Source organism: Oncorhynchus clarkii, chromosome 29, assembly GCF_045791955.1.
Source record: "Oncorhynchus clarkii lewisi isolate Uvic-CL-2024 chromosome 29, UVic_Ocla_1.0, whole genome shotgun sequence".
Classification (NCBI taxonomy): Eukaryota; Metazoa; Chordata; class Actinopteri; order Salmoniformes; family Salmonidae; genus Oncorhynchus; species Oncorhynchus clarkii.
The window spans coordinates 763,563-786,717 of record NC_092175.1 but is presented as its reverse complement, the minus strand read 5'-3'; the positions used below and the strand labels follow the sequence as shown (position 1 = coordinate 786,717).

General features: G+C 43.3%; 1 protein-coding gene across 2 annotated transcripts in view; it reads left to right on the top strand.

Moving 5' to 3' along the window:
* LOC139387769 (solute carrier family 12 member 2-like) overlaps positions 1–23,155 on the top strand; it is a 133,877-nt gene that overhangs the window by 55,875 nt on the left and 54,847 nt on the right. For both annotated transcript variants that reach the window (XM_071134007.1, XM_071134006.1), the window contains exons 2-6: positions 5,303–5,422; positions 10,465–10,540; positions 10,934–11,029; positions 16,836–16,975; positions 17,403–17,513. In XM_071134007.1, coding sequence (XP_070990108.1) covers positions 5,303–5,422; positions 10,465–10,540; positions 10,934–11,029; positions 16,836–16,975; positions 17,403–17,513 — 543 coding nt within the window. The remainder of the gene's footprint in view (positions 1–5,302; positions 5,423–10,464; positions 10,541–10,933; positions 11,030–16,835; positions 16,976–17,402; positions 17,514–23,155) is intronic.

The following is a 23,155-nucleotide window of genomic DNA, read 5'->3' as shown; positions in this document are numbered from 1 at the left end:
GACTTGCCTTGTTGATAGTGTTAAAAAGGCAGAACAGTGCTTTATTATGGACAGACTTCTCCCCATCTTAGCTACTGTTGTATCAATATGTTTTGACCATGACAGTTTACAATCCAGTGTTACTCCAAGCAGTCACCTCATTTTCCACATTATTTATTACAAGATTTAGTTGAGGTTTAGGGTTTAGTGAATGATTTGTTCCCAATACAATTATTTTAGTTTATGAAATATTTAGGAGTGCAATGCTTGATTAATGTCCTTCCCTATAAGCGTGCTGAAAGTCTGTCAATTTGTTTACAGTAAATTAAACTCCGCAAAAAAAGAAATGTCCCTTTTTCAGGACCCTGTCTTTAAAAGATAATTAGTGAAAATCCAAATAACTTCCATATCTTCATTGCAAAGTTTCCCATGCTTGTTCAATGAACCATAAACAATTAATGAACATGCACCTGTGGAACGGTCGTTAAGACACTAACAGCTTATAGGCGGTAGGCAATTAAGGTCACAGTTATGAAAACTTAGGACACTAAAGAGGCCTTTCTACTGACTCTGAAAAATACCAAAAGAAAGATGCCCAGGGTCCCTGCTCATTTACGTGAACGTGCCTTAGGCATGCTGCAAGGAGACATGAGGACTGCAGATGTGGTCAGGGCAATAAATTGCAGTGTCCGTACTGTGAGACACCCAAGACAGCGCTACAGGGAGACAGGATGGACAGCTGATCGTCCTCGCAGTGGCAGGCTACATGTAACAACCCCTGCACAGGATCGGTACAGCCAAACATCACACCTGCAGGACAGGTACAGGATGGCAACAACTGCCCGAGTTACACCAGGAACGCACAATCCCTCCATCAGTGCTCAGACTGTCCGCAATAGGCTGAGAGAGGCTGGACAGAGGGCTTGTAGGCCTGTTGTAAAGCCGACATCCCCGGCAACAACGTCACCTATGGGCACAAACCCACCGTCGCTGGACCAGACAGGACTGGCAAAAAGTCCTCTTCACTGACGAGTTGCGGTCTTGTCTCACCAGGGGTGATGGTCAGATTCACGTTTATCATCGAAGGAATGAGCATTACACCGAGGCCTGTACTCTGGAGTGGGATTGATTTGCAGGTGGAGGGCCCGTCATGGTCTGGGGCGGTGTGTCACAGCATCATCGGACTGAGCTTGTTGTCATTGCAGGCAATCTCAACGCAGTGCGTTACAGGGAAGACATCATCCTCCCTCATGTGGTACCCTTCCTGCAGGCTCATCCTGACATGACCCTCCAGCATGACAATGCCACCAGCCAATACTGCGCGTTCTGTGCGTGATTTCATGCAAGACAGGAATGTCAGTGTTCTGCCATGGCCAGCGAAGAGCCCGGATCTCAATCCCATTGAGAATGTCTGGGACCTGTTTGATCGGAGGGTGAGGGCTAGGGCCATCCCTCCCCAGTAATGTCCGGGAACTTGCAGGTGCCTTGGTGGAAGAGTGGAGTAACATCTCACAGCAAGAACTGGCAAATCTGGTGTAGGCCATGAGGAGGAGATGCACTGCAGTACTTGATGCAGCTGGTGGCCACACCAGATACTGACTGTTACTTTTGATTTTGATCCCCCCTTTGTTCAGGGACACATTATTCCATTTTTGTTAGCCACATGTCTGTAGAACTTGCTCAGTTTATGTCTCAGTTGTTGAATCTTATGTTCATACAAATATTTACACTTTAAGTTTGCTGAAAGTAAACGCAGTTGACAGTGAGACGATGTTTCTTTTTTTGTTGTTGCTGGGTTTAGCATTGTATCTAGTCAAACACAATTGTTCCCAAAAGTTTACCAAGGGTTGGTAAAAGGGTGATTGGTAGGTAGTGGAATTACTTTAGCTTTACTCCAGGCCTGAGGGCACTTTCTGGAAGGCTTAGATTGAAGATAAGGCAATTAGGAGTGGCAATATCATCTGCTATTATCCTCAGTAATTTTCCATCCAAGCTGTCAGACCCCGGTGGCTTGTCGTTGTTGATAGACAACTATTTAATTTGTTTCACTTCTTCCACACTCACTTTACGGAATTCAAAATTACAATGCTTGTCTTTTTATAATATCATCAGTTATACTTTGATGTGTAGTGTCAGCGTTTGTTGTTGGCATGTCATGCCTAAGTTTGCTAATCTTGCCAATGAAAAAATCATTAAAGTAATTGGCAATATCAGTGGGTTTTGTGATGAATGAGCCATCTGATTCAATGAATGATGGAGTTGAGTTTGCCTTTTTGCCCAAAATGTAATTTAAGGTGCGCCAAATCTTTTTTCTATCATTCTTTGTAGCTTATCTTTGTTTCATAGTGTAGTTTATTCTTCTTTTATTCAGTTTAATCACATGATTTCTCAATTTGCAGTCCGTTTGCCAATCGGTTCTACAGCCAGACTTATTTGCCATTATTTTTGCCTCATCCCTCTCAACAATAACTTTGTTCAGTTCCTCATCAATCCATGGGGATGTAACAGTTTTTTCTTCTTAATGTGTGCATGGGTGTTAGTAACTGGAACAAGTAGTTTCATAAATGTGTCAAGTGCAGCATCTGGTTGCTCCTCATTACACACCACAGACCAGCAGTGTCTGGTTGCTCCTCATTACACTACATTCTATTGGATCTGGATACTGCTTTAAAGCACATTTCTGCAGTATTAGTAAAGATGTGATGAATACATGTTGATGACTTCATTCCTGTGCTGTTTGTAACTACCCTGGTAGGTTGACTGATAAGCTGAACCAGGTTGTAGGCCCTGCTTACAGTTTGAAGCGTTTTCTTGAGTGGGCAGCTTGATGAAAGCCAGTCAATATTTTAAATCACCCAGAAATATACCTCTGTTTATATCATATATCGTATCAAGCATTTCACACATTATCAAGATACTGACTGTTAGCACTTAGTTGTCTATAGCAGCTTCCCACCAGAATGGGCTTTAAGTGAGGCAGATGAACCTGTAGCCATATTACTTCAACAGTATTTAACATGAGATCCTCTCTAAGCTTTACAGGAATGTGGTTCTCAATATAAATGAGAGAACCTTGTTTCGTAAGTTACAGATTAACGTGGGCTATTTTGAGCACTTTTCTGGGATGCTTGATTGTTTTCATTGCTTTACTGGGAAGCTTAGCAGAAGTAGACATGCTCATGTTATTTATGTTAGTACAGGGTGAGATGCGCACACTGGACTTCCTACTAGGTTACACCGCCTCAGTGCTAACAGTAAATCTGGTTTGTAGGCACATGATTACTGCATACAATAGCTGTAGGATCAGCGGAGGCATTCAGGGCAGTTAGAGGGACATAAATTAGGTTACTTACATTTGTGTCGGTACATTTGCAGAAGTATTATGACAACTGAGCAACACAATGGTATCGATTAAATGAGCTGGGCTTGAGTCATTGATAAGTCATTGTCTCAACACAGGCTGATCCCATCTTCCTTATAAAACGATCTTTGTTTCCAGAAGGTTTCAAAATTGTCAGTAAATGTTGCACCCACAGAGCTGCAATAGTCTCATAGACAGTTATAGAGGGATAAAAGTTGGCTGAAACATTTAATGCCACGATTTAGGGAGGGCACAGGGCCAGATATTATAGGGTGTTTGTTGGTGTCAAGGAGAGACTCAATCGGTTATTTAAAATCCATCTTCAGCTGTTCTGAGCTGCCCTTCATAATGCCATTGAATCCCACGTGAACTATGATAGACTCAATTTCCTGATGCTGGTTTAAAATGTTTGGGAGCAGCTTATTGATGTCCTGATGCAGGTTTATAATGTTAGGGAGCAGCTTATTGATGTCCTGATGCAGGTTTATAATGTCTGGGAGCAGCTTATTGATGTCCTGATGCAGGTTTATAATGTCTGGGAGCAGCTTATTGATGTCCTGATGCAGGTTTATAATGTCTGGGAGCAGCTTATTGATGTCCTGATGCAGGTTTATAATGTCTGGGAGCAGCTTATTGATGTCCTGATGCAGGTTTATAATGTCTGGGAGCAGCTTATTGATGTCCTGATGCAGGTTTATAATGTCTGGGAGCAGCTTATTGATGTCCTGATGCAGGTTTATAATGTCTGGGAGCAGCTTATTGATGTCCTGATGCAGGTTTATAATGTCTGGGAGCAGATTATTGATGTCCTGATGCAGGTTTATAATGTCTGGGAGCAGCTTATTGATGTCCTGATGCTGGTTTATAATGTCTGGGAGCAGCTTATTGATGTCCTGATGCAGGTTTATAATGTCTGGGAGCAGATTATTGATGTCCTGATGCAGGTTTATAATGTCTGGGAGCAGCTTATTGATGTCCTGATGCTGGTTTATAATGTCTGGGAGCAGCTTATTGATGTCCTGATGCTGGTTTATAATGTCTGGGAGCAGCTTATTGATGTCCTGATGCTGGTTTATAATGTCTGGGAGCAGCTTATTGATGTCCTGATGCAGGTTTATAATGTCTGGGAGCAGCTTATTGATGTCCTGATGCAGGTTTATAATGTCTGGGAGCAGATTATTGATGTCCTGATGCAGGTTTATAATGTCTGGGAGCAGCTTATTGATGTCCTGTTCTCGTTTTCCTGGAGAGTACAACGATTTTGCTCCAGGGACTGAGACATTTTTCACCATTGAACAGCCCAATACTTTTGACAGCCCAATTGACATTTCTAGCTAAGGATAGCCACTTCAATCCTGTAATCATACGCAGGCAAACAATTGCCTAATTGGAACACCGGATTATCTATTGGCCAGGACGAACGTAATAGACACAGCTTCTACAGTGCTGGAAACGTTCGTTAGCTATTCCAGGGCTCCATTGCAACTTTTCTAGCTCGCTGGCTAGTTGGTAGCAGGCGTTGACAGAAGCACTTATGAATAAAAAGGAAAGAGGACTTTGGAAACAACAGGTTGAGGCGCAGGAGGTTAGAGTTCGTGACAGGGAGTGAGTCGTCGGGGGGGGAGGGGCTGCAGGCTGGGAGCGTCCTAGGACACATAGATGGAACAACTTGTATTGGTGGGCCCTGAGAGACTGACTTGGTGGGACAGCCACCCACGTCACTGCATTGTCTCTGCACAGGAGGGATGCTTCCTGTGTTTGACCTTCTCCAGCCGATACGAGGACAGATTAATCAGTGTCTGTGTGAGAGAATAAATGTTCTGTAAAATACAAATGTAGTAGATTGTTTCTAGAAATGAATAAACATGGGTGAACCACAGTTGAATTCAGAGATATTGTTAGTCAGATGTCTTTCTCCATTGTGCATGCTGACCATAGCGGTCGGTCTCATTTTGTTTACAGGAGCCATTTGAGGATGGCTTCGCCAACGGGGATGAGCTGTCACCGGCCGAGGAGGCCGCAGCCAAGGAGGCGGCCGAGCCTAAGGGAGCGGTCAAGTTCGGGTGGATCAAAGGGGTGCTGGTAAGTGGTCAACCGACAGACTGTTTTACCTTTTTGCATCTCCTGAGAGTCCTCCTGCTTGCCTTTTTGTTATGTGACACAATGTGACGTTTCCCCATCAATATCCCTGTATTTCCATCTGCATCTCCCCCTCCATTTTTACGTGTCTTTACTTTCTGCCGTTTCTCTTTGACCCCTGCGTCTCCATTGCTACTGCATCATAAGCACTTCTCTTTGTGGATATGACATTTTAGGGAGTGCATTGTCCTCCAGTTATTCTTGAACACAACATTCAATGGCGTGAACGGAAATCCCGACTTGGTGTACATGAATTTCAAGTCAGGATTTTGACCATAGTATATTTTTCTGCCCTCTCATTCAAAGTACAGATAAATTCTTTCATGACCCCACAATCAGACTAGGCCTCTTTTAGTATTAAGTTAACGTATCATTCAACTTAAGATTCCCTTGGCTATCTAATTGTATTTTAGTCTTATAGCAGTCCTATAGCAGTCAAAGAGGAACCTCAATAATTGAGATGTGAGTCGATCACATTCTACTCAAGATTCTGTGCAACTAGCAAGAAATCCTTTGGTGATTAATCCTTCGTGGTCTGTCCAGGCCATAAAATGTTTCTGAGAGTCTAGTGTAAGAATCTGCCAGGGTTGTAGGAATTTGTCACACATTAAATTTATATTTATTTCACCTTTATTTAACTAGGCAAGTCAGTGGATGCTCAATATTCAAATTTGAATACGAGTTCTACGTCCTACAAGACAAATCGGTTGCGTCACCATCTGACCTGAGACAATGCAGCAAATATTGATGGGTACGCTTCCTGCTTTTACTACCTGCTTTGCTTTTTTACTACACTCGCAATGCCTGTCAATCCACCTATTATGTCATCATTGGCTTGAACGGGGACACCCGTTCTATTATTTGTATTTCTATGGCAACACATGCTATTCTAACGGCTATTACAGTGACCACGGTCATTTGGCCGGCCAATAACAGTCATCCCAAATTCCATGACTGTCACAGCCCTAAATAAATGTGGTACAAGTTCCTGCTGCTTTTTAAAACGGTCAGATGGGTGAGAGGAAGGAAGGCTTTTACATGTCAAAATACAAGCTGGGTGACAAGAAACAGAGATTATCATGAGAAAGAACTAACTGTGCTGCACATCTGTCAGAATGGAAAACTTCAAACAAAGAGGAAATGGCTTGAAGTAAACTGTTTCTACTAGCTGTCATGAATGTTGTTAAAAGTACTTTACATTTTAGACAAGCACAGCGGTCCAAGGCACTGCATCTCAGTGCTAGAGGTGTCACTACAGACCCTGGCTCGATTCCAGGCTGTATCACAACCGGCCATGATTGGGAGTCCCATAGGGACCCATTGGCCCGGCATCATCCGGGTTAGGGTTTGTCCAGAGTAGGCCGTCATTGTAAATAAGAATTTGTTTTTAACTGACTTGCCTAGTTAAATAAAGGTGGCATAAAAAAATCCACCATTCAAAAAATTCAAACATACAGTACCAGTCAAAAGTTTTTACACAGCTACTCATTGAAGGGTTTTAATTATTTTTTTTTACAATTTTCTACATTGTAGAATAATAGTGAAGACCTCAACACTATGAAATAATACATATAGAATCACGTAGTAACCAAAAAAGCGTTAAACAAGTCAAAATATATTTTATATTTGAGATTCTTCAAAGTCGTCACCCTTTGCCTTGATGACAGCTTTGCACACTTGGCATTCTGTCAACCAGCTTCATGAGGTAGTCACCTGGAATGCGTGTCAATTAACAGGTGTGCCTTGTTAAAAATTAAATATTGGTAAATAAATATGGTATATAGAATTTTTATTATTTTAACCCTTATTTCACTGAGAACACATTCTCATTTACAGCAACAACCTGGGGAGAGGAGCCAATTGTAAGCTAGGGATGATTAGGTAGCCATATTTGGAATTTAGCCAGGGCACCAGGGGTTAACACCCCTACTCTTATGATAAGTGCCATGGGATCTTTAGTGAGCACAGACAGTCAGGACACCCGTTTAACATCCCATCTGAAAGTTGGCACCCTATACAGGGCAATGTCCTAACTCACTGCCCTGGAGCATTGGGATATTTTCTTTTTTAGACCAGAGGAAAGGGTGCCTCCTACTGGCCCTTCAACACCACTTCCAGCAGCATCTGGTCTCCCATCCAGGGACCGACCAGGACCAACCCTGCTTAGCTTCAGAAGCAAGCCAGCAGTAGGATGCAGGGTGGTATGCTGCTGGAAGATAGCCCTATTTGGTAAAAGACCAAGTCCATATTATGTCATGAACAGCTCAAATAAGCAAAGAGAAACAACAGTCAACAACATTACTTTAAGACAGGAAGGTCAGTCAATCTGGAAAATTTCAAGAACTTTGAAAGTTTCTTCAAGTGCAGTCGCAAAAACCATCAAGCGCTATGTTGAAACTGGCTCTCATGAGGACCGCCACAGGAAAGGAAGTCCCAGAGTTACTTCTGCTGCAGAGGTAGAATTGCCAGCCTCAGAAATTGAAGCCCAAATAAATGCTTCACTGAGTTCAAGTAACAGACACATCTCAACATCAACTGTTCAGAGGAGACTGCGTGAATCTGGCCTTCATGGTAAAATTGCTGCAAGGAAGAAACACGAGCAATGGACATTAGACCGGTGGAAATCTGTCCTTTGGTCTGATGAGTCCAAATTTTTGATTATTGGTTCCAAACGCCGTGTCTTTGAGACGCAGAGTAGGTGACCGGTTGATCTCTGCATGTGTGCTTCCCACCATGAAGCATGGAGGAGGAGGTGTGATGGTGCTTTGATGGTGATGTATTTAGAATTCAAGGCACACTTAACCAGCATGGCTACCACAGCATTCTGCAGCGATACGCCATCCCATCTGGTTTGCACTTAGTGGGACTATCATATGTTTTTCAACAGGACAATGACGTAACACTGTGTAAGGGCTATTTGATCAAAAATGAGAGTGATGGACTTCAACCCAATTGAGATGGTTTGGGATGAGTTTGACCGCAGAGTGAAGGAAAAGCAGCCAACAAGTGCTCAGCATATGTGGGAACTCCTTCAAGACTGTTGGAAAAGCATTCCTGGTTAAGAGAATGCCAAGAGTGTGCAAAGCTGTCATCAAGGCAAAGGGTGGCTACTTTGAAGAATCTCAAATATATTTGTTTAACACTTTTTTTTGGTTACCACATGATTCCATAGGTGTTATTTCATTGGTTTGATGTCTTCACTATTATTCTACAATGTAGAAAATAGAAAAATCCTTGAATGAATCCTAATTTGTTTTATAGCTCTGCGCGCTCATTTGACTCTCCATGAAATAGGCAGAATAACTAGCTAGAGAAATTATTACAAACGCTGTGACAGTTAATAGTTTGTAATTGTGAGAAAATAAAAACACATTCTGTGCAAGGACGTTGGTCGTCAGTGCAGTGACTTGATCCACTGTGTAGCTAACTCTTGTAACTAGCGCTTCCTTGTAACTAGCGCTTCCTTCACTGACATAAAAAGCTTTCAAGCCTGTTTAAATGACCCTGAAGTTGTAGACATGCAGATAATCAAATAACATTTCAGTGACTGGCTCCACTGTTGCTGACAAGTTGGGGCGGCAGGTAGCCTAGTGGTTAGAGCGTTGGGCCAGTAACCGGAAGGTTGCTAGATTGTTACCTTGTCAGCTTGGGGATTCAATCTGTTGTTCTGCCCCTGAACAAGGCAGTTAACCCACTAGGCCGTCATTGTAAGTAAGAATTTGTTCTTAACTGACTTGTCTAGTTAAATAAAGGTTATAAAAAATTTAAGAAAAATAAAGAAATAAATGCTAGCTTTCGTGCCCATAGTCAAACTTCAGAAATACTGTTCATTTGAAGCACAATATTCCTTAGCAAGATGAAAATGGGGCAACCCCCCATTTTTTATCTTAGATCTTTGATGTCACCTAGGTAATAGTTTTGGATGTTGTGGCAGTCCATTGTAGCCGGACTACGTTAGCTCAATCCCATTGTCCTTTGCGAGATACAAGACCGATCAGTGCAGGCGGAATCTGATGTGACATCATTTGAATTAATATTTTACATTACCATGGAAATGATTGCATCACAATACCAGGTGGCCACTGCGAGTGTACCCATGAGTTTACGTGTCAAATTGCCAGGGTTAGATGTTCCAAGCACATTCTCTTTCTATGTGTGCTGCTGCTGCTGCTACAGGGAGAGGGGGCGTTGCCGAGAAACCCAAGACTTGTTCGCTACAACACCTTCATTGTTTCAGCAAGGAGCAACAAAGTTTCATCATGTTGTTAGGAGTCCATGTTACTGAAGAAACGAACTCAACCGTACGAATGCCTGGCTGTCCTGTCTTCAGTTCATTCCAAAATAATACAAAAATGCGGTTATGACTTATTTTACTTTCACGACGATCTTCATCCATAACTTTCGGGTACACGGTAATTGTGCCACACCTACTTTTGTTCTGTATTCCAAATTCTGACTAGAGAAAAGTTTCCTGGTGGGTATGATGCTAATCAATGAGTTTATTATACTACTCAATTACAAGATATTTGCACTGAAATTGATAACACTGTGGTAGATACTGATGAATGCTCTTTGAGGTTGACAGTGATTTGATTTTAAATGAGGCTAGTCATTAAAAGTTGATTTTTTCATTTTTCATTCCATCAGCCTTGGCCAGGTTTTCAAATGTTATCTTTTAAAGAGAAGGGCTTCAATCAGGACTTAAATCACTTTTTAAACATTTCTTCTAACATTAAGTTGCAATCTTGGTGCTTGTCGCAATTTTTAAGACAAGTCGATAACAGGGCGAAACTTCTACTTTAACTAGGTTTGCAATTTTAACATTAACATTCATTCAGGTCAAACTGTGATCCTGCATCAAGAAAGTCTTGGCCTTGATTCCCACCAGCAATGTTCCAAGGCCAGGTCGTTGGAAAGTGCTTTGTTGAGTGGAGTGTTCCGGTTACCTCACATGCATCCTAACTGCCACCCCTTCCTCTGTGCAGGTGCGCTGCATGTTGAACATTTGGGGCGTGATGCTCTTCATCCGCATGTCATGGATCGTGGGCCAGGCGGGAATTGGTAAGACTACACCATGGAGTAGATCTTGGGAGTTCATGTGAATTACTGTTTTAATTCACACACAACGTCAACCCGAACCCCCAGCCATCCCACCAAACCACCCCTCTTTCTCCCATCACCTTTTGACCATTTACCATCCAGATGCTAAATGTTGCCACACGGCAACACATGCAGGCAACTGTTACACACTAGCTTGTTTTTGTAGTGGCGCCGCTACGATTCACAGGCCTTCTAACACTAACCCATGTGTGAATATGAGTGAGAGGCTGAACAAGCAAATGGTCTGCTTATTGATGCTCATTATTGCAGTTATTCTCCTCCTAGGAGTTTGTCAAAATGTTAATGCTGATTTTGCTTTGTCACTAGTTAATCTTGTCCTCCATTTCCTTTCAGTTCTCTCCTGTGTGATCGTTCTCATGGCAACAGTTGTGACCACCATCACTGGCCTTTCGACCTCAGCGATTGCGACTAACGGCTTTGTACGAGGAGGTATGAACCTTTGCTTCTTTAAAGGTCCAATGCAGCCATTTTTATCTCAATATCAAATCATTTCTGGGTAACAATTAAGTACCTTACTGGGACTGTTTTCAATTAAAATGGTCATAAAGAAACATGTCTTCTTAGCAAAGATCAATTTCCCAAGCCAGAATTTAGCTAGGACTGTCTGAGAGTGAAAAAGAGAGATTGTGCAAATGAAAAGTTGTGATGCATGCTTTTCTGAAGGAATAGCAGCATTTGTACATGGAGCAGAGGGGAGAAGGAGAAAAAAAATGCTAGTAGGAACCACAGGGGAAAAAAATGGAAGCTGCACAGACAACTCATCGAGAACTTTGACTTCTGGCAGAAAGCCATTAAGATATCTGATGGCAAATATTTAGTATTGAATTGCATAAAAGTGTAACTTCATCACCTCGTGCGCCACAGAACAGAGACTCACCGACATATTTAAAATGCTCTGGATGCACCAGCTCCTGCCATCTTCCATGGTGGCACCAACAACATAAACCATCATTCTGTTACCAAACTTGGCATCTGCGATGTTCTTCAAGTAAATGTGTTTGTGAGGTTGACCATGCTGTTGGATTAGAACAGTGAGGGGGTATACGAGTAAGATGTGTTTTTTCTTGCCCGGAGTAATAAGGCTTTTTATTAGCAAACGTGAAGATACTAAGCTGGCGACTGTACAAGTATTTACAAAAACAAACAGGACAATGAACAAAAAGGTAGGCCTAATAAACTCAAAAGAAAACCCAGGTTCCAATCATGCCTGTAAACCCGGCATCATGCCAATCTGTCTGTCTCGTCTTGTCCAAACAACAACAATAATGACAGGGTTTAAATAATACATTCCCACAATGCACTAGCCAATGGGAGGAAGAATTGACATGATGATCAATTAAGAACGTTCACAATGCAGGAAATGTTCAGTTCATAAACATATTTTATACCAGCACACATGTTGATAAATGTGCTTCTGGTGCAGTAACAGTAAGGTCGGCACACTCCTTTCCTAAATGTGGCCCGAAACACCGGAACCATCACCGACTCAGAAACAGCCCCTTCCATTGACAAGTTAGAAACATCACACCGCTGCAGCTCAGACTCACTGACCGCAGGGAGCAGTAGATCAGGGACAGGTAGATCAGGGACAGGTAGATCAGGGACAGGTAGATCAGGGACAGGTAGATCAGGGAGCAGTAGATCAGGGAGCAGTAGATCAGGGACAGGTAGATCAGGGAGCAGTAGATCAGGGACAGGTAGATCAGGGACAGGTAGATCAGGGACAGGTAGATCAGGGAGCAGTAGATCAGGGAGCAGTAGATCAGGGAGCAGTAGATCAGGGAGCAGTAGATCAGGGACAGGTAGATCAGGGACAGGTAGATCAGGGAGCAGTAGAGCAGGGACGGGTAGAGCAGGGACTGGTAGATCAGGGACAGGTAGATCAGGGACAGGTAGATCAGGGAGCCGTAGAGCAAGGACAGGTAGAGCAGGGACAGGTAGCTCAGGGACAGGTAGAGCAGGGACAGGTAGATCAGGGATAGGTAGATCAGGGACAGGTAGATCAGGGAGCAGTAGATCAGGGACAGGTAGAGCAGGGAGCAGTAGATCAGGGACAGGTAGATCAGGGACAGGTAGATCAGGGAGCCGTAGAGCAAGGACAGGTAGAGCAGGGACAGGTAGCTCAGGGACAGGTAGATCAGGGACAGGTAGATCAGGGACAGGTAGATCAGGGAGAAGTAGATCAGGGACAGGTAGAGCAGGGACAGGTAGAGCAGGGACAGGTAGATCAGGGAGCAGTAGATCAGGGAGCAGTAGATCAGGGACAGGTAGAGCAGGGACAGGTAGAGCAGGGAGCAGTAGTTCAGGGACAAGTAGATCAGGGACAGGTAGATCAGGGAGCAGTAGATCAGGGACAGGTAGATCAGGGAGCAGTAGATCAGGGACAGGTAGATCAGGGAGCAGTAGATCAGGGACAGGTAGATCAGGGACAGGTGTATCAGGGAGCAGTAGATCAGGGACAGGTAGATCAGGGACAGGTAGATCAGGGAGCAGTAGATCAGGGACAGGTAGATCAGGGAGCAGTAGATCAGGGACAGGTAGATCAGGGAGCAGTAGATCAGGGACAGGTAGCTCAGGGAGCAGTAGATCAGGGACAGGTATATCAGCTAGCAGTAGATCAGGGACAGGTAGATCAGGGACAGGTAGATCACGGACAGGTAGAGCAGGGACAGGTAGCTCAGGGACAGGTAGATCAGGGACCTCACCAACAGACAGGGAATGCTCATCCTCTCCTCCAGGAGTGGACAGCAGCACAGGAGACAACAGCTTGGACAGTGGAACCATCACCATCACAGCCCCCCCTATCGGTAGGTCGACCTCCAGCACCTCCACTAAGATCTGCTCTACCTGGCCTAGCCTCGCTAACAGATTCCTGTCTGGGTAGGCACATACTTAGCGCTGCCACGGCGGTGGGAGTCCTCGATGATGCACCCCACCAGCTCAGCAGTCGCCCAAATCTGGTCGCCCTCGGCGTTCAGACAGAACCATAAGTAATTAGCCGCATCCTGCGACTCCCCTGTCACGTTGTCGACCTCCATCTTGTAGAATTAGTCTGCAGTCCTCACTGTCCCTCAAAAGAAAACCCAGGTTCCAATCATGCCTGTAAACCCGGCATCATGCCAACCTGTTACCTGTCTGTCTTGTCCAAACAACAACAACGCACAGGGATTAAATACAAATTCCCACAATGCATCAGCCAATGGAAAGAAGACATGACACAATGAACAAATTACATTCACAATGCAAGAAATTCAATTAAACTTGTTCAGTTCATAAACATATCTGTATTCATACCATTCCAAATTCATGGGCATTAATATGGAGTTGTTGGGCGATTAGGCCTGGCTCGCAGTCAGTGTTCCAATTCATCCCAAAGATGTTTGATGGGGTTGAGGTCAGGGCTCTGTGCAGGCCAGTCAAGTTCTTCCACACCAATCTCGACAAACCATTTCTGTATTGACCTCGCTTTGTGCACAGGGGCATTGTCATGCTGAAACAGGAAAGGGTCTTCCCCAAACTGTTGCCACAAAGCTGGAATTACATAATTTCTAGAATGTCATTGTATGCTGTAACGTTAATATTTCCCTTCACTGGAACTAAGGGGCCTAGCCTGAACCATGAAAAACAGCCCTAGACCATTATTCCTCCTCCACCAAACTTTACAGTTGGTACTATGCATTGGGGCAGGTAGCGTTCTCCTGGCATCCGCCAAACCCAGATGGTGAAGCGTGATTCATCACTCCAGAGAACATGTTTCCACTGCTCCAGAGTCCAATGGCGTCAAGCTTTACACCACTCCAGCTAACGCATCCTCAGCCATGGAAACCCATTTAATGAAGCTCCCGATGAACAGATCTTGTGCTGACGTTGCTTCCAGAGGCAGTTTGGAACTCGAGAGTGAGTCTTGCAACCAAGGACAGACACATTTTACACTCTTCAGCACGTGGCAGTCCCGTTCTGTGAGCTTGTGTGGCCTACCACTTTGCGGCTGAGCCATTGTTGCTCCTAGGCGTTTCCATGTCACAATAACAGCACTTACAGTTGACCGAGGCAGCTCTAGCAGGGCAGAAATTTGACAAACTGACTTGTTGGAAAGGTGGCATCCTATGACGGTGCCACGTTGAAAGTCACTGAGCTCTTCAGTAAGGAAATTCTACTGCCAATGTTTGTCCATAGAGATTGCATGGCTGTGTGCTCGAGTTTATACACCCATCAACAACCTGTGTGGCTGAAATAGCCAAATCTACTAATTTTGAAGATGTGTCCACATACTTTTGTGTACATATAGAGTATTAATAAATATGCTTCTCATAAATCATTAACCGTTTGCAATGTCTTGTTATTTATAATAAGGCTTTAGATTAGGTGACTGAGGACAAGGACGATCATCATTGTTTTTGTAAAATGTTCAGTGGAAATTAAGTCTTGTTTGACACATTTTAAAGTGAAAAATCTGAGTCTCGGCATCAACCAGTTACCGTGGAATTTCCCTTTACAGTTTTTACCAGCGCTGTCTGATCTTGGCACTTCCGAACACTCGACTTGGATATTGGTACATAGAAATGAGCCTCCCATATCAATAGATTAATACTGTAAAAAAAATTATAATAATTCAAGAGATGGCTCTCCCAACAGTCCGCTCAAGGCTCAGTTTTGCATTTATAATTCCACCTTAATATATTTCTCATGAGTTGCACAAGGTCGCTTCATGCTGATTTTTATTTGGTGTGGTTTTGTTCTGGCCTTTTCTTGGATGAATGGGGCTGAGGTCTCCCACACTACTGATAGGCTAACCTTTTAACTTTTCTCTGGAATCCATACAAACCTGGGTCCCGCAGAGCAGTGGCCGGCTCGTGTGACATTTGGTTAGTCTCCTGTGTTTGGATATGGAATTACAGGTGTGATTTTCACCAGCTGGACTTGGCTATCAGTACCATCATCCACGGAACGGAATATGTATTATCAGTTGAGGGCTTCGATGAGATGTTCCCTGATTTATTTGGAGTCGAATGAAGGAGGGGGGAAACACTGTCCACACATTGGTCCCAGTTGTCGCAGCATGAGGGGAAATTCAGTATTGTGTTTCTAAATTTGCAGCAGTTCTCCCTCAAGTCACTGAAAGAGACCAGTGCTGGCAGGGAGGTCTGAAATGGATATTAGGACACTCTCCACATGGGCGAGGGCAGAGGAAAACAAAGGATTAGATTCATTTTAAAGTGCGCTGGTGATGAAATCATATTGTAGTAAAGGATATTTGTGTTTTCTGTAGTGTACTCCTCCTGGAGACCGCCTATTCGATTCATTTTCATAAGGTTTCCAGTCTACCGCAGCCAGATTGTTTTCGGGCTACAGGCGGCAAGAGAGGCTCCATGTAGTGGCTATTGTTTTGTCTCGAGCAGCAGAGTAACCAAAACACGCACACTATCTAATTTCAACATCCGCTCCTCCTGAATTGATTTTCTTTTGAAGTAGGCTAATCCATTACCCTTCGGTGGAATGCAAAAAGGCTATGGTCTGTTTCATACATATTCTATTCTACTGTATTTTAGTCAATCCCACTCCGACATTGCTCGTCCTAATATTTATATATTTATTGACTCTATTCTTTTTTTTTAGATTTGTGTGTAATGTTGTATATTGTTAGACATTACTGCACTTTTGGAGCTAGGAACACAAGCATTTCGCTACACCCGCAATAACATCTGCTAAAATATGTGTATGTGACCAATAAAACTAGATTTGAATGTAGGTGGAACGAATAGAGCCAGCAAAATATCCCCCATGTGCTCAAGCATGACCCCACATTAATTTGTCCACCCACTCATGCCCTCAGAGATCAGTCGTTTTGGGTCCTTCCTTTGTCTTGTCCCCCACTCGTGTCTGTATGAGCACTTGAGGTGCTCTCCAAAGCTATCAGCAGAGAGGTTGTATAAAGAGAGATCAACGAGGATCTCTACTCAGCCTGTCACACTACAAACTCATTGTGCAGCTAAATATGTCAATTAATTTGGCTCCCATCTTGGAGCTCCTACATCCTATCCACTCGTTTGAGCAGATATGTTGTTTTAAGGGTGTCGTTAAGATGAGTGTACTAGGCTGTCCTGCAGTTAGTTTTCCTGATGTATGCAAATTCAGTAGGCTAGCCTACATAATACAGTTATTTGATTAAACAATATGTGTTTCGCCTTTCTGGGACTAATTAAATTAAATGCTTCGTCCATCTGTCTCTTTGCAGGAGGGGCATATTATTTGATATCCAGAAGTTTGGGGCCAGAGTTTGGCGGCTCCATTGGTCTGATCTTTGCCTTTGCCAACGCTGTGGCTGTCGCCATGTACGTGGTGGGCTTCGCCGAGACGGTTGTGGAGCTCCTCGGAGTAAGTCACCCAATCCTTCCTCACGGCATCATCCAGCACTTTGCTGATTGCAGTGTGCCATTGGCGTCAAGTGTAAGCTGAATGAAATTGGTCAGAGGATAATGAATTGTTTTCTCTGTTCATCAGAATTTCATGCCCCTGAATTTGTTTTGCATTTCAGTAGTGTTTTTATTTTTTGTAATAACATTTGGTCAGATGTTTTTCCGCCTTTTTAGATGGGGTTGGTAAAAAATGTATGTTGCATTTTACATTCCATTTTGCGAGTTAAGTTTCAAACTCAGTTGTAAAGAAGTTGAAAATAAAAGTAAAGCAAAATATTTTATTTTTCAACTGTATCACAGTAACACCGACAGCCAGCTATGAATTTGAGTGTTTCTCCTACCTCTTGGTCTGACAGTGACGTTAGTATTCTCCTGTGATTTCTCAGAGCGTGGATTGCATTATGACAGATGAGATCAATGACATCCGAATCATCGGCACCATCACCATCATCCTTCTCCTGGGTATCTCCATGGCAGGAATGGAATGGGAAGCTAAGGTAAGATTATAACATACAACTAGGTTTGATAGAAACCATGACTGAGGGCTCTATTCAATCTAGAACTTAAGGTGATATTGAACTAAAACTCATCTCTGACGTCAAGCTGAAATTGACCTCAAATAAGCAGAATTCCTTCCAGACTGACTGAATGCAGACATTGATGTACACTGTGCAGTAGGCTAGATGTAATACATTGCTCTGTTTTGTGGTTAATGCTAGTTGGGAGGTGTGGTGAAAGTGTACAGTTGAAGTCTGAAGTTTACATACACCTTAGCCAAATACATTTAAACTTAGTTTTTCACAATTGCTGACATTTAATCCTAGTAAAAATTCCCTGTCTTAGGTCAGTTAGAATCATCACTTTATTTTAAGAATGTGAAATGTCAGAATAATAGTAGAGATAATTATTTATTTCAGCTTTTCTTTCATCACATTCCCAGTGGGTCAGAAGTTTACATACACTCAATTAGTATTTGTTGGCATTGCCTTTAAATTGTTTAACTTGTGTCAAATGTTTTGGGTAGCCTTCCACAAGCTTCCCACAATCAGTTGAGTGAATTTTGGCCCATTCCTCCTGACAGAACTGGTGTAACTGAGTCAGGTTTGTAGGCCTCCTTGCTCGCACACGCTTTTTTAGTTCTGCCCACAAATGTTTTATAGGATTGAGGTCAGGGCTTTGTGATGGCCACTCCAATACCTTGACTTCGTTGTCCTTAAGCCATTTTGCCACAACTTTGGGAGTATGCTTGTGGTCATTGTCCATTTGGAAGACACATTTGCAACCAAACTGATGTCTTGAGATGTTGCTTCAATATATCCACATAATTTTCTTCCCTCATGATGCCATCTATTTTGTGAAGTGCACCAGTACCTCCTGCAGCAAAGTACCCCCACAACATGATGCTGCCACCCCTGTGCTTCACAGTTGGGATGGTGTTCTTCGGCTTGCAAGCATCCCCCTTTTTCCTCCAAACATAACGATGGTCATTATGGCCAAACAGTTCTATTTTTGTGTCATCAGACCAGAGGACATTTCTCCAAAAAGTACGAACTTTGTCCCCATATGCAGTTGCAAACCGTAGTCTGGCTTTTTAATGGCAGTTTTGGAGCAGTGGCTTTTTCCTTGCTGAGCGGCCTTATGTCGATATTAGACTCGTTTTACTGTGGATATAGATACTTTTGTACCTGTTTCCTCCAGCATCTTCACAAGGTCCTTTGCTGTTGTTCTGGGATTGATTTTCACTTTTTGGGAACCAAAGTACGTTCATCTCTAGGAGACAGAACGCGTCTCCTTCCTGAGCGGTATGACGGCTGCCTGGTCCCATGGTGTTTATATTTGCGTACTATTGTTTGTACAGATGAACATGGTACCTTCAGGCGTTTTTAAAATTGCTCTCAAGGATGAACCAGACTTGTAGAGGTCTACAATTTTTTTTCTGAGGTCTTGGCTGATTTCTTTTGGTTTTCCCATGATGTCAAGCAAAGAGGCACTGAGTTTGAAGGTAGGCCTTGAAATACTTCCTCAGGTATACCTCCAATTGACTCATTTTCTGGAATTTTCCAAGCTGAAGACTTAGTTTAGTTAAATTGAAGACTTAGTTTTTCCTGTAATTAGTATTACACGATTAAAATGAATAATCATGTAACTGTAATTAACTAGGAAGTCGGGGCACCAAGGAAAGTATTCAGATAACAAAGTTATAATTCTTCACCGATCTTTTACACTTTCTCCGGAACATGTAATTTGTTATTACCTCAAGTTCTGTGAGGTGGAAGGATTTCCTTTGTCTCCATGAAAAACTATTCTCTATAACTGTGTGTCCATGAGGTCTTTTCAGGAATTTACGACCTCTGACCACAGCAGCCTAGTTGAAGGAGGCAGGGGGGGGGCTTGCTATACCCAAAGAGGCCAATGTCATGCAAGTTTCAAATCAACATAATATCATGAACACGTGATGTCCTGTTTGTAGATCATCGTTGAGGTCCCCTTTGGTGGTTGAACTTGGTAGGCTTCTCTGAAAGCGGAGCAGTCCACCACAAGGATGGCAGTTGATGTCCGGTTGGTGATCGCCGTTGCGGTCCCTTCTAGTGATGAACCTTGGTAGGTTCCCTGGAAGCTGCAAAGTACCCCAAGGGAGGGCCAGGGGATGTCCTGGTTGGTGATCGCCGTACATTCATTCTCCAATGAGCGGCGTTGTGGCACTAAGCGATGGTTGTATGGGGACTTTGTTTATGGCTCTATCACTTCCTAAGTGTCAAAGGAACTGAACCGAAAAGGAATGGAAGCATAAACAAAAGATATACAAAATATAGTTCTCACACAAAAATAATCTAATTGGACTGTATTCTATATACGTCCAATGTTCTGGCAAAATGACTATCATGGCATTGTCTCTAATGCCATATCTAGGGTTTTCCTACTTGGTGTGTTGCTTAGGCACTATCCTAAGTTGATAACTATATGATTTGTCTACAGCTGTAAGGCACTAGTTTTGGGCAGTCTACAGGGATGACCTATGGACTTCTGGGAAGAAAACTGGTGAGTGCTGTAGAGTCAAAGGCCAAGAAGTAAATGTTCAACTTTATTTACTAAGGCTGGTATTTTGCTTGGACCCTTAAGTGATCTTAGCATAAATCCTAATTGGATTGTGGTTAATGATTCTAATCATTTTCCTCCTGAATGGAGGATTCTATTTATTAGTGACCTGTGTGTTAACCATTGGAAGAGTGCACTGGAGATTCCCTTCCACGTGTTGCACTCTGAGTGACTCCTATGTCGCTGTTGTTAGGGGTAATTTGATTGGTTAGGTCTCTAACCTTCTTACTGATTGTAGCTAGACTGACTGTCGCTGGTATTGGTACTGGTGCTCAAAGGGACCAGTTATCCTACTGATTGTAGCTGGACTGACTGACTGTCGCTGGTATTGGTACTGCTGCTCAAAGGGACCAGTTATCTTACCGATTTATTCTGAAATATTATACTACCGGAACACATGATTGGAGTATTTTACTAGTTGTATTGTAGTTGAACCTACACATGGCAAGGAATGATTATTGTTGCCATTTGTTTTGGAGTTGGACAAGTCCACTGGACTTCCTTTACGACCAGTGTGGTACACCTCAGTACTATGTTAGATGTGTTCTAAGATAATCCCCGTCTAGGGGCCTGTCTGCTCCTCACTGTTCTCATAGGGGAGTTTACAACTAGATTTGATTTATGCTCTAGCGGCCTCGTACAATGTTGTCCGTAGTCTCGACCCCCCCCACCGGCCTCGATGAGGCTCATCATGGGTCTGGGCTACTGTTCCCCCCCCTTTGTGTCTCCCGACCCCCCCACCAGCGGGTGGTGTTGGTGTCCGAGGCGCAAACGAAAAGGTCGAACCCTATGTACGAGTTGTCAGCGGCCGCGTTGTTATGAGAATGGCTGTAACCTTTCAACCAACTCTCCTGGTGTTTGTGCTTCAAAACGCTCAGTGGCTGTCGAGGCATGTCAGTAACCACCACGTCCGCGTGTGGCAACCCCTTCAGTACCTGCGAACTGAGACGAAGATATCTGTCTGTGATATCGCAAAGTGTTTCACCAGTGGGAGTCATCGGGTCAGTTGCTGGACTGACGCCATTAGTGACATTGTAAGGGACGACAGTCCCCAACAAAGCGGAAGGTGTATCATCGGAATCAGAGTATACTCTGCGCATCAATGTTTTTCTTGCTGAGACGGCTGCAGTGCTTGCGGAAGTGTCCGAAGGGCAAGAGGAGTTCATCTCAACTACCGTATTGCACGACTGCAAGGAGGAGGGAAGTTGCGTATTCACAGAGACAGCTGACTCGAAATCGTGAAAAGAATGGTCAATCAAGTTGGCTGATGGAATGTGTCGAGATATCGTAATATCTCCTTGGATCGGATTCTGCCCCAAGAGGTTTCTAAACGTCTTTTTCCCAGGGGGTTCTTTCGACAGATACCCCTCGTGAATGACTGCGTTGCAGCTAGCGTTAGGGGAAGACAGTGTGGTCAGTGGAGAAGGCACGGTGGCCTGTGACCATACCTGGTTGGTTTTCCAATCCATCAATGGGAGTAACCGATCCATCAAGTCTGCTCCAAGTAGCAGGGGTACAGTTTCGAGGCTGGTAACATACACAGGGTGAACGAGCGATACGTTCTTGAAGTGTAGTTTCAGCATGACTCTCAATGTGAGAGGCGGGGTAGTCTGAGTGACCCCTCGAAGTGTCGTGTCGCATCGTTCCACTTTTAACCAACGTTTAGTTGGCTTCAAAGCCCTTTTAAGATCATCAAACAATGTTTGAGAGATGAGCGATATTGTCGCACCCGAATCAATTAGCGCATGACAAGTTAAGCAGTCCTCCAGGACTGTTTCCAGGTATGGCCGTTTAGATTTGTGGTTAGTGGACATATTCCCCACAAAGTGGAGTGGTCGTTCGCAATGACGTGATGTGCCATTTCGGTTCAACGTGGAAGCAGATGGACTTTTCCGATTTTGAGTGGGCTTGGCTTTAATGAAGCGTTTGACCTTTTTCTTCGCAACCTTTGTATCAGAGTCTATAGACAAAGCCCGGGGGCTTGTTTCTTGATCAAGCGGGCCCTGGATAGGGTCTTGAATGAGAGCGGGAGAAATTACAACTTTTAACCTCCTATGGATATGGGAGACGCTAGCGTCTCAACTGGCCAATTGCCAGGGGAAATGCAGAGCGCCAGATTCAAATAAAATGCCATAAAATTCAAACTTTCATTAAATCACACATGTAAGATACTCAATTAAAGCTACACTCGTTGTGAATCCAGCCAACATGTCAGATTTTAAAAATGCTTTTCGGCGAAAGCATAAAAGCTATTATCTGACAGCCTGCACCCATCTGCACCAGCAGTAAACAAAGGAGCTAGCGTAGCAGGCGCTACACAAAACGCTGAAATAAAATATAAAATATGCATTACCTTTGACAAGCTTCTTTTGTTGGCACTCCAATATGTCCCATAAACATCACAATTGGTTCTTTTGTTCGGTTAATTCCGTCCATATATATCGAAAATGTCCATTTATAAAGCTTGTTTGATCCAGAAAAAAACAGCTTACAAAAACATAACGTCACTACAAAATATCTCAAAAGTTGCCTATAAACTTTGCCAAAATATTTCAAACTACATTTGTAATGCAACGTTAGGTATTTTTAAACGTTAATAATCAATCAAATTGTAGACGGGGCAATCTGTATTCAATACATGAACGAAAAGAAACCAGCTCTGCTTTTCACGTCTTGCGCAACTCACAAAAGTGTCCCCGGTTCCGAGTTGGCCTACTTCTTCAATGCACAGAGGAATAACCTCAACCATATTCCAAAGACTGGCGACATAGTGTGGAAGCGGTAGGAACTGGAAATCCAATGGCAAAGACAATATAGTGAACAGAGATGGGAAAAAAATTTAATATCTGAACAGTTAGTCCTCGGGGTTTTGCCTGCTACATAAGTTCTGTTATACTCACAGACATGATTCAAACAGTTTTAGAAACTTCAGAGTGTTTTCTATCCAGATCTATGCATAATATGCATATCTTATATTCCTGGCATGAGTAGCAGGAAGTTGAAATTGGGCACGCTATTTATTCTGACCCCTAGCTTTAAGAGG